The sequence below is a fragment of the Eublepharis macularius genome, chromosome 3 (genome assembly GCF_028583425.1).
Source record: "Eublepharis macularius isolate TG4126 chromosome 3, MPM_Emac_v1.0, whole genome shotgun sequence".
Classification (NCBI taxonomy): domain Eukaryota; kingdom Metazoa; phylum Chordata; class Lepidosauria; order Squamata; family Eublepharidae; genus Eublepharis; species Eublepharis macularius.
In genome coordinates, this window is record NC_072792.1 from 152705493 (window position 1) to 152718433 (window position 12941).

Consider the following 12941-nt stretch of genomic DNA (forward strand, 5'->3'; position numbering starts at 1 on the left):
TTTTTAAGGCCATAGGGAGAAAGCCAGCACCCTTCCTTCTAAACAGTCTAAGGATAGCATTTGTATTTCTCTCTGCCAAAATAGCTGATGAAGACAAATGCGTTGAAAATTTGGAGTTATAAGAAAAGGTGATACCTAAATATTGAAAGTTCTTGACTTGTTCTATGGCATTTCCTTTGATATTCAAGTTGTACTTCCTAAATTAATTACTGAAATGGACAATTTTAGTTTTAGCGAAAGTGATAGTAGTTCGGTGTCACATTGCTCACTAAATTTTACTAGAGCTCGCTTAAGACCAACCCTTGTTTGAGATAAAAGTACAGCATTATCAGCATACATTAAGACTGCGACCTTTCTACTGCTTGAAAGTGTTGGAGCATAAGTATCAGTTGTATGAAGACATGTAATTAAGTGGTTGACATAGATGTTAAATAGAAAAGGGGCCAAGAGGCAACCTTGCCTGACTCCCTTTTGAACCGGAATTCTTTTTAATAAGTTGCCTTCTTGTGTCTTATCTGAAGGCTGTTATTTTTATGTAAATTAATTAACAGAAGTAACAGCCCATAACCAATTTGGCCCAAAGCCTTCCCCTAGATACTGAATCAAAGGCTGCCTTGAGGTCCACAAAGGCCGCATACAATGGATATTTCCAATGTTTCATATATTTGAAAATAAGATAGTCTAGGACCTGGCAGTGATCATGAAAATTCTGTGATTGTCAAAATGTATCAACAAGCCCCATGCTGGTATGCTTCTTCTGCCTTCCTAGTCAAAGTCCAAACAATTTTGCTTTTGTGCAAACTACAGTTTGCTGTTACACCAGAATCAACAATATACTGTTTGAGGTGCAGTTTGCAGTACTGGTCTAGAAAAGGAGAAAGCATAGACTGCCCCATTGCATCTAAATTGGCAGACTCTGCACTAAAGCAGATCATTAATTCTCCAAATGTGCAAGATTGTTTTTTTTAAATGTCCCAAAATGTCAGCTCCATCAATTAATATTTATCCTTTTTGATTAATCAACTAAAGTTAGTGTGTTGTAGAGGTTAGCGTGTCAGCCTAAGATCTGGGAGACCCAGGTTTGAATCCCTGCTCTGCCATGGAAGCTTGCTGGGTAACCTTGGCCAATCACACTCTCTCAACCTAACCTACCTCACTGGGTTGTTGTAAAGATAAAATAGAGGCAAAGAGAATGATGTAAGCTGCTTACATCAGGCTATAAATGAAGTAAATAAATAACAAAAAATTAAAACTCACAGTGTTTGTTTTCTTTTAAACCCTCTCTGAAGTATATCTGGGCTTTCTTTCTGTTCCCTCTGTAATTGTATCTCCTGTTTCTCTTGGAACTTTGGTGAATTATGTTGGAGCTCTGGTGGATTAGGATCCCAATAGCGATCTATATGTATCTAAGAGCTTTTCTGGGGCCCAGTGGGATATCTTAGGGTTTTAAATTTGAACTGCAGGCCCCAATTCTGTATCACAAATTTCTTTTCAAACTCCTCCCAGAGTTTCAAAACTGACCAGGAGAGCTGATTCTGCTTAAGATACACAAATACATAAGCCCTCAAGTGCAGGCAGAATTTGTGCAACGGATCCTGGGCTTTGAGTCTTACCATGGATAATGTGTTGCATGCAGTCTCTATTTCATTGTGCCATCCCTATGATCTGCTGCTGCTTTCGCTAGCTTCCAAATGTATAATGCAAGATGTTTGGAAGCTGTGTATATTCCTTCTCTTGAAGTTCTATGCTGCCTGAATATGATAAAGAATGATAGCTGCATGTGTGCTGTGAAACTATTTGTGGAAACATGGTCTTATAGTGGGTGAGGCTCTATTCGCACTAAGTTAATTCTAAGGATTTACTAATTCTTGATTTCTTGCACTGTTCTTCACCAAGACAACACTCAAGCTGAATTCTCTATAAGCAGGGAATGTGTAAGCCATTGGTAGATCAGTGCATGCAGCTCCACCCAACATTACTAAACTGTGTGCCAAAATCAATGCAAACTAAATACTTATACACTTTATGTCCTTTGGTATATTTACACAGGATGCCTTTAGCTGCTTTAATTTTTCTATCATTGCTCTTATAAGGCAGGAAGGAAGGGCGTAATTTGCAGAGCCTGGCTCTCCGAATACAGGAAGGGAGGAAAGTCTAGTCAGCAAGCTGGTTACTCAACTCCTCCATTTATTGGAACCAAAGCCAATGGCAGGATGAATTCTAGCTCTGTGTTGCTGCAGAAGGGCAGCATGCAGATTACAAGTGTGTCCTTGTTAACACAAAAAATGATCATGTTCTTCCATCCTAAATGAACTACATAGTGTAGAGCCTGAAGATGCCAGGTTTACACAAGCACTGAGCTGTTTAAACACTCGGTTCATAGGGCATGAAATGTAGTCTATATAAAATGCTTTCTTTAATGTTTGTTTTGGCACAATTTGTAAAACTAAATCAACTAAACCATGCTTGTAGACCTTCCTTCTACCATATATAGCACTGAAAAGCAGGTTATTAAACTGTCAAAATACAAATTTAATTATATAGCGATATAATCAATAAATCTATCTAAGGGCCAAACCAGACATGATAAGGTTTACTTCCATTCACATATATAATAGGCATAGACTAAAAAGGAGCAAGTGACTGAAGGGGGAGGAACTGCAAGGCCTTAGGTACTTTTCTTCCAATCTGGTTTACATGTGTTATCACAGCTGGGAGAAAAGTGCCTTGGGCAATGACACACAGGGAGGTAAAGGCTATTCTTCATCAAGTATTCTTTTTCATGTTAAAGTAAGATTCCACAGCCTTCACCTTATGTGAACTACTAACATAGGGCTGCTATATAATTGCTCCTACTAAGGAGGCCCTTGGCAAAATGTGCTTTGGAGTGCACAAGGGTTGCCCCATTCTCTGCAATGTTGGGGACAGTTCCTTTTACACATTTGTGACATTTACGAGGATCTGGGGGCCTATGATAGCTGGAATCTCTGTGTGTGCCACAGCATAGCTGTTTAATATGGCCATTGTGTGTGGAAAGAGATCTTTGTTTAACCCCTGCTGACCTCCAAACAGCAGGAATTAAACAAAGAAAACAAACACGTTTTATTTACAAGATGAACAACAGAGGAGCAAGTGATTCAAACATTTGGATACATTGTTCTTAAAATGTGAATTTACAAGTCCACACTCTCATAACAGTGGATGGTTAGTTATATAATACAACAGGTGGTAAGCCAGTTATCTCTGCTGCTTCTCTTCAAAAGCCTAAAATCTGTCTCTCCCTCTCTAACTATCCTAAAGGATCTCACCTGCCAACAGTTCTCACTAGCTGTTTGTTGTTGGGGGAGATGGAATTTAACCTGTCTGCAACAACATGTTACCCATTTTTTTTAACTATAGTATCATGTCTCACTAGGAGTCTGGCCACTAGAAAACAATTATTGTTTTGCCTCACAAAGCTTGAAGCTCTCATGTATGCTGAGCATGGAAGAAAGGTTGCTTATCAAGCAATTTATTACTCATTAGTGTTTAACTCGGTCAGAGCTGGACACACAAATCAGCTTATAGTAAAAACAAAGTAAGATAAAAACCATACTAGAATGTCAGGAAAAAATTACCATGGAAAGAAATATTTAAGAACACTGGCATTAAAAGCCACTAAAATCACAAAGAGTCAGCAACATTCTTTTATTTATTGCTGGAGGATTATAACACAGGAAGGATGTGTTGTATGTGCTGCTTAAAGTTCCTTCTGTACAGCTACTGATGATGTTGGTGAAGGTAGAATATCGGATCTGAATATTCTCTGGGCCTTTACATAAGCACCTCTACAAATCTCTTGAGAATTTTGTGAGTTCTCTAAAACTAAATCGCAGCAAAGTCTCAGTATCCCTAAAATTTGCCACATAACAAATGGCACGCATTAACGCATAGTATCAGGAATCATCATTGTGCCATTCGATCTACTGTTCATAGCATGTTTAAATTAATAAATTAAAAACTGCATGTATTCCCATATTAAGTAGGTCATGTTCCCATTTTCAAAATTTTAAGGAATGAATTAACCAGTTATCATTAGGTACAACATATCCCAGATGTTAGCCAAAGCCTTAGGGGGATGGATGGAGTAATGCTTGCTGAGCAAATGGTGATCTTAAACTGGAAGTTGGGTGAAAAGGCCACAGATTTGAGGTCATAGAAAAAAAAATTCATTTGATTCTCTAAAGCCTATGAGCTCCAGGAAGAAATCAGCTAACTAGAGTGGACCCTCAGGGGAATTAGAAAGCCAAGCAATGATGTTCCTCCTCTGCCAAGTCACAGGACAGGCTGGAACCTCCCTTCTGGACTTGGGGGAGAAAGAGAAGGAAGCCACTTGCTTTTGCCACCTCTCTTCCCAAAGCCATACCCACGGCAGGGTGGCTTCCTCCCAATCAAAAAGTCTCAGCCAGAAATGAGGGAGGGGATACCATAACCCCTCCCCCCCAAAGTGAGATGCCAGAGATCCCTCCCCTTCTCTATGCTGAGTGGGAGGAGTAGAAACACAGCTTCTCCTCTAAGCAAATGGATGTGAACTGTTCACTGTACTAGACACATTTCTATCTCAGCTGTGAGCAGGCTTTTGTTATAACACTAATGAACTTTTTAAAAAAAAAATCAGACCCAAAAGCAAAAATTCCTACCACCATTCATTATAAAAATACATAACCCCCCCCCTCAACTTCTTGACTACCCTATGCAACTTAAACCATGTTCAACACACTAGCTTTTTATTAAATAGCTTTTTCCAAGCTGCTAAATTTGTCTTAGTTCAGTTCCGGACTTGTTAACTTTTGGGACTTGGCAGTACTTTACACTGAAACCTGCATTCATACACAGCATTAACGATACGTAGATGTCTAAATGCCATTGTGCCTTTGAGGTAAATGGGAGCAAACTAAAAATAAGTCAAACTATACAATGGAAAATAGCAACTTAAAAGGAAAAAAGAGTGTCTAGGGAATTTAAGAAATATCAGTCTGCCTCAGTCACCAAACTGCTATCTTTGCATCCAAGACCATCTACCTGCAAATGTAAAGCAGTTTTGTGATTTTCACAGGGGCATACTGGAATGACATTTCGGTTAAAACAGATTATATATGAGTTGAAATGAAATCAACATTTTACTCAGTTTTCAATAGGGCTCAGAGCTAACATTAAACCTAGACATTTAAAGCGAAAACCTTCCAGTTTACATAAACCACATAGTTGAATTTTACCAAAGCCCGCATATGTACACCGCAAAGTTGAAGTGTGCAAATAGCACAGATGGGATTTAAACATGAAGGTCATTATGCAAATGTGAGGTCCACAGTGTGAAGATCCAAGCAGGAATGAGACTGAGCAAGCTGCTAAGCCCCCAGACAAATCCAGTGCACACTGAGGAAAAGGCCTTCATGGCATCAGATTCTATGCTGGACAGTTCCAGCAGGACAGGGATAAGCTCCTCAATATTTTTCATTGTATTATGAAAAGAGAACAGCTCTGGATTTCCCAGCCCTTGGAAGTACAAGATTCCTACCCAGCTTGGAATGGAAGTTAGCAACTATAACATTTAGCTTAGCAAACACCCCTATTTCTGAAGCTAGCAGGAAGAATATAAAGAGAGTCAGTTCTGTCTCGGAAAGCTGTATTTTTTCAATGTTTCCATAACACTGTGCCATTGATTTTATTAATCTATTCTGAAGTTAATAGTTTCATGAGTGTTAGATATTATTACTTCTAACAGTTCTATTTTTTAATTATGGGTACTAGTTCTCTCTGCGTTTTTAATGAAATTGGATTGTGCACAGCATGAGAAAAACATTTTCCTCAGTGAAAGCAACAAAAAAAAATCAAGAAGTTTCTGAATGCAGAGTCCTGTCTTATTTCTCAAAATTAAATTGGTAGGTTGCAGATGAGAGACAACCAGTATGGTGTAGTGATCAGAGTGTCAGACTAGGATCTGGGATACCAAAGTTCTAATTCCCACCCTGCAATAAAAGCTTCCTGGGTATTGGGCCAGTCACACACTTTGAGCCTAACCTACCACACAGGGTAGTGGTGAAGATAAAATGAAGTAGAGGAGAATGATACAAACTGCTTTGGGTCCTCAATGGGAAAAAGGTGGGGTATAATGAAAAAATAAAATAAATGAATCCTTCACACAAACAGTACAATCCTAAGAAGAGCTAGACTGGAGTTAACTCTTCTTAGGATTGCACTATTAGTGTTGAATAAGCACTGTAGACTGCTTTGAAATAGTTCATGCAGTATTTTAATAAATCTTTATCAATGTATTTTCCATAAATTGTTGAAGAGTATCATTTGTAGAGAAATCTTGTGTTCCTTCCTGCTTTGCAGTCTACCCTTCTTAATGCAACAGATATGCTACTGGAAAGTGAGTCACTGACATCACAATATAATCAACTTGAATGGAATACCACATAAATAATTAGTTTCAATCTCAACTATTTCTGATGATTCCTTTTAAATTGTCACGACTTGGATTACACAGATGCATGATCTACATCCAAAGTCTCCAAGATTGCAATGCTGTCCAACAAGCATTGAACAAACTAACCAGGAATAATTCAAATTTCCCTCAAATTCCCTTAAGTTTTTCTCGGCAATAGGAATGAAGACAATAAATTATGTCATAGGAGCTGCACACATTTCTGGACTTGCTCTTCAGTCAATGCAGCTGTGACTTTAAAATCTTCTTTGATCCTGTAAGCAACAAGTTAATTGCATCTGAAGGGCAGTCTCTGAACTGATGGTCTCTAAACAGAATTCTGAATCAATGGCTTCCTCATCATTTGAATGTGAAGTAACTATTCCTTGCACAGTGTTAGCAGTTGTCACAGTCTAGAAAACAACAGGTTGAATCCAAAGTAAATTTGCAATTTCCACCAATTCCCCCTTCCTCCTACAGACCCCCTCATGTCACTCATTAGGGTCCCCTGTCCTCCTGCAGCATATTGTGGAGATCAGTGGGCTGCAATGGGAGGAGAAAAGCAAAAAAACTTTGTTCTGCTATTAGAAAATGTAGTCAGGATCCAACCCAAGGAATAGAAAATTTGCATTTCTCTGGCACTGAAACTAAACTGCTGACTTGTGGAGAGTCTGAAGTTGTCCTTCACATGCTTCAGTGTTTGCCAGAGGATAGTCACTACCTTCATCTTCTATGTTTAAAGTATATATTTCAATCTGTACATATTATTCCATACAAAACCAGCATCTTGTTTATCTGTACCATTGTAAAGTACAATTTCTACATACAAAGTAGAACAACTGACTTGCTGTTTCCATTGTACTGCCCATCTGAGTTAAGGATGGCAACGTGTCTGCTGGTGCAATTCATTTTTCAATTTAGTTTGTATTCTGATTTTTGACCAGAGTCCCTTAAGTGGCTCACAACATTCATAAAATAGATTTTATTAAAAACTGAAAGTATCTTTCACTTTAAAAATTGAAACTCTGAAATAAATGGAACCATGAGAAGAGTTGTGAGTGGTGAGATAAAAGAATGAAAAACAGAAAATAGTGAACTCAAAACTATATTCAAACCAACAAAGATATTTCGTTTATCTGAACATGTAGGACAGGAAATGGGCATCCCTGAGCTGATTCAGCAGAGGACAAGTGATAACTTTGCCTGTCTCATTCCCTTTCTTAGTAGTTCATCATAGGACTCATCTATAACTCCTGTAATATGGAAGAAGTCATATTAATAGCCAAGTTAATAAATGTTTTTGTCTTGACTCAGTCTCTTCTTCTTAAAACATTTCTGGTAGAAACAAGCACATGTGCTAGCGAGTTGCTCTAGAAGATTATCTGTTTCACATTCCAGTGCTTTTCAATTGATGTTGTTCATACAGTTTCATCTTCCACTTTTGTGATTTTCTTAAGAGTTACTTAATATGTCCTTTACATTTAAAATAACTTGTCTGGGGCTGGAGCGAGCCACTGGCCTGGACACCAGTCCTAACATGCCTAGTTCCCTCCACCACCACCACCACCATCCCCTGCAGCCAACTGCGTAGACTGCCAGAGTCATGGGCAAGCAGCTGCCAGGCTGGGGAAAGAATGTTGACATCAAGGCCTTGGAGACCCTGGCACAGCAGTGGACCATGGGGCACTGTCCAGTGAAGTCATTATCCAGCACCTGAAAAGACTTGGGTGTCACCGGCCCTGGTGGAACTCTTAGATCATTCCCAGGCTCCCAGGCTCCTGCAGACAGGCTGGCAAAGTTCATTCCAGATCCCAATTACACCCACAAACCCAGCTGCCTGATGGCTAGAGGAAGGCAGAGTGTGGAAAGGCAGGGTGATAAGAGGAGAAGGGTCATGGCAGAAGCAATCCTGGAGAGGGCAGATGGGGCTCATCAGGGTGGAAGGTGCCCGTAGCATCCTCCACCCTGATGGTATGCCCTGTGCTACGGGCTTTGGCAGTCCAGAGCACAGGTCCTTCAGCAAGCCATGGAGATGGCTCCTTAGGGTGAGGTTAAAAGGGGGTAGGTGGTAGGAGGGAGATATAAAAGAAAGCTCAATTTCCAGGTCCACAGGAAGGAGATTCTGGAGGGAGCTGGCACTGCTGAGTGAAGGTCACTCCCCAAGCCAGGAAGAAGAAGGCAAAAGTGATACAACTGACCCCTCTCCTGAATCTTAGGCCCTGCGGAGATCCCCTAGTGGGAAGCTGGTCAGGCTGATGGAAAGCCAGGAAGCCGCCTGTGAGCAAGAGGTGCATTACACAATGACAGCAAGAATGGTGCCAACAGAAGTGTTACAGCACAACTTGGTAAAGGTACTTCTCAGAACAAATGTCACATTCAGCAACTGTCCAACAATTACCATAGGATACTTGCTGAATTTAGCACTGTGCTAGACAGTCAAAAAGCCTCAACTGGAACAATTCTTGACACAATCTGAGATACACAGAACGATTACCATTGGTTATATATATTATCTGCACACAATATTTGATTTAAACAATCTGATATTGCCTTGTAGTATGTGGAACTAAACAGAAGCTTTGTACAACTTTAAAGATTCAAAGCAACAACTATGACAACAATAACATCATACTCGTTGCATTATTTAAATTATTGATGCGTAAATTCAAATAGTATCTCCGCCTATCTTTCTCTGACCAAAGGAATGAAGAAGTAAAGTCAGAGCCAACTATTAATCACTACTTTAGTATCAGAAGGAAGTCAGGATGGCCATCAAATGTGTGTGTGTGGTGCCCTCAATACTAAACTATAATTCCAGAAATAAAACCCAGTGAAAGGGAATAAAGGTTGCTGTAACTGATGTGCTTTCATCAGACAGCTGTGTAGCCATAAAGAAAGATTCTGTACATTGGACATTGGTGACCCTTTCTAGATCTCTGGTCAGGGTGATGGTTCTTCTTGTCCACTGCTGAGTAAAGAATTTCAACACCTCAGCATAAGCAGAAACCAATTTAGGATCCTTGGACAAAGTCTAGATATGCTCAATGATCAAAGCCGAGTTTTATTTCCCCAAACCAGTCCTAGACTCTCAATGAATGATTCCTCCAAGCTTACTTTATGAATTTCTACCAATGGGTAGAGTATTTTACCTTGTGTTTGTCCTTCCAACAAATGAGACCACAACTGCTACTGTTCAATGGGATTTCTTTCCCTCACAATTGCGACACTTTTTAAAACAACCTACTGTGCAATAGATATGCAGGTGGGAAATACAAATAAACCTATGAGCTAAAAGGTAATCCTATGGAAAACAAAAGTCCAACTACCTAAAACTACCCCAATTATCTAAAAGTTTCTGAGTACACTAAAGAAAGAGACAGAAAAACTCATAGAATTTTTTTTCAGCAATACTACTTCACAGCAGTCAAAAGAAAATTGAGAAAGGTACCCCCCTCCCAAGAACCACATGGAGATGATGAATCCCGAAGGAAAGAGAGCACCAGCTCCTTGGCCAGAACTCTAGAACATTCAAAAAATGTTCTCACAGGCACAGAACCTATATCATGGACTGCAAGCAGACTACAACGAAGCAGACTATTTATTAGAGGCATTACTTACTTGATCAAACTGGGGATCTTCTCCATGTTGCAGAGATTTGGTCAGTGGCTTTTCCTGCAATAAAATGCACACAATGATATTGTTTTAAGGAACAATGTGGAGAGATGCTTTTGTGTTCTGTTTATGGTCTTCTTCATTCAGACATATGTTTTAACACATGTATAGGAGTTATTTGAAACAATAATTAAAACTGTAATTAGTACTTTAATTTTTTGGCAGGAAAAGACATTTCAAACAAGAAGAGCTGTTATGTGATTTTTGACAAAATATTTATTCTGCTTTTCAGACCAGAGACCTTAAATTATGTTGTTAACACTGTGGGCCTCATTTTATGTTCACTTCACACCTATTAACGGAGAATAGACTAAAACAGGCCATATTATTCATTGTTGAGGATGCACTACTTTATCAAAGATAAAGAAAATTTAAGCAAAATTTGGCATGTTTTCAGAAGTGCTTCTTATTGTCATTAAGGATAGACAGTTTCATGAAGGTATGAAAAACTAAACCACTGATATCAGCACTCTAGAAATAAAATCTAGAAAGGAGAAGTCTGAAAAGCGAACACTGCATCTTCTGAATGCCTACTATAGATAGAAACCAACATTTGACAGCAATATCCACCAGGTACATTTACTTGTACTACAAGTGAAATAACTGAGGAATTCAACAAAAGAACGGTTATTCTTCTGATTCAATTCAAAGAGCTAAAGACTGCAACATTCCCCAATGGATTGCATGTTTTGTCTCCTGAATGCTAACACACTGATTTTATTAGTAAATAGCTCAATATTTTTTCTTAGGCAGTAGATCCTGAGAAACAAATCACTACAACCTAGAGCCAGTTTGGTGCAGTGCTTAAGAGCCACGTGACTCTAATATGGAGAACCTAGTTTGATTCCCCTCCACTTGAAGCGAGCTGGATGACCTTGGGTCAGTCACAGATTTCCAGAGCTCTCTCAGCCCCACCCACCTCATTGGATGATTGTTGTGGGGATAATAATAACATACATTGTAAACCACTCTCATTGGGCATTAAGTTGGTTGTTGTTGTTGTTGTTGTTTTGTTGTTGTTATGGAGATTTTAGGCAAATACTTCTGATAAATTTACACAGTAAAAATAATAAAACAGACTTACATAAAAGAAGATAAAAGAAATCACCAGTATCCTTACTTTTGTGTGTAATATCTGGTGTTTAATTCTCATATGCAACACCATCAATCAGGTGCCATGGAAGGAGGGTTATCGAGCACTAACAACCTGATACGAGTTTTAGGGGTTTGGGATATTCAAATTGATGCCACAGCGTCCCTTCAAGCACAAACCCAGAAGTATTGTCAGTAGATTTCCACCAAAACTCTTATAGTTTTGCCATAAAGATTTGGTGGAATCCTAGGCTATCGCACTGACATCGTGTCCAGGTTCACACTGGAATTTCCGCATTTTTCTACCACTACTGTTCTGAGCAGCAGTGGAAGGCCTGGGTTAGGGGCAAGAGACCTGGCCTCCCTACATGAAAGGATGCAAAAAAGAGGTGTGGGGTGTTAGTGAGCTGTAAATTGACTAGCCGTTATTTACAGCCAGTTATTCCAAGGTGAAAACTTTGAAAGAACACACTTATATACATTCTCCTCTCTTAATTTGCTGGAATGGTGGATTTGCCTCTGCAATTACGTAAACATATATGGTTGTTCTGAGAATATATGTTAAATGAGCAGTTAAGTAAGCAAGACTTCAGTACTGTCATAAAATACTTACCTATTTGTACCATAACAACTATAAATGGGCTGCTACTGCAAAGACAATCAATTGTTTTCTAAAAATAACACTCTTAAGCAACTCTTTTTTAAAAAAAGAACATATCCAATGGAATAATATAGAAAATATTTTTAAATAGGAGGAAATACTAACGTTCACCTCATCCAATGATTAGTACCATTTATCCTTAAACTTACTCTTACAGACCTTTATCTCACACCACGCTCTTCTGTCTTCTGATATTCCAGAGCTGCTACAAAACTTTTTCCTTAAAAGCTTCTTTATCTGGGGCAGGTTTCCTGTTTTAGCTCACCTCTGTGACTCTATATCTTTCCAAATCTATTCTAAATATACTTTGTTCTCCCTTACCCATTAGTTTCATTCCTCTCACTTCACGCCACTGTTAATTATTCTTGTCATTCTTACATTAAATTTTACTTGCTGCTTAGCAAAATAATACTACTCATTTATTCTAAGTTCAGACTGCATAAGAAACACAATGCATAAATTATGCAGAGAGAGTTATGCAGAGAGAGTTATGCAAAGTTTATGCATTTAGCATACATTTTAAAACTACTAGAACTATCAAAGATGAATAAATCTAGCATGCCTGTAGTAGGTGGACCAGAAAAGATTAGTTTAGAGACTTTTGGAGAATTATGTTCAGACAGGTTACTGACACCAGTCAAGGAAATAAATCAATACTAAGTAGAAAGACTTATAGCGTCATAGACTAGGTAGGGGTCCCCAACCTTATAGAGCCTATGGTCACTTTTGACATGCTGAGTTCTAATAGTGGTATACAAAACGGTGTTCAATGCCGAGTTCTATGGATGTCTTTAATGTACACAAAACTTGTGTACAAAACAGGTAAGCACCAATGAATATCAGAGCTCTCATCTCCTAACAGTATTTTCATAATTGTTTAAGAACTTAGAGGCAATTGGAGCACCGATCAGTTGGAAACTGAGCCAGCATGGTGCAGTGGTTTGTGTGTGTGCGCGCGTGCGCGCGTGTGCATGCGCACACACATATATGTGCTGTCAAGTCACAGCCACCTTATGGTGACCCCTGTAGGGGTTTTTTTTTAATCCA

The 12941-nt window shown here is 39.0% G+C and overlaps 1 protein-coding gene across 2 annotated transcripts in view; it reads right to left on the reverse strand.

The window, feature by feature from the left end:
- Positions 1-12941, reverse strand: part of FRY (FRY microtubule binding protein) — a 255784-nt gene that overhangs the window by 151003 nt on the left and 91840 nt on the right. For both annotated transcript variants that reach the window (XM_054973031.1, XM_054973032.1), the window contains exon 3: positions 10088-10141. In XM_054973031.1, the coding sequence (XP_054829006.1) occupies positions 10088-10141 (54 nt within the window). The remainder of the gene's footprint in view (positions 1-10087; positions 10142-12941) is intronic.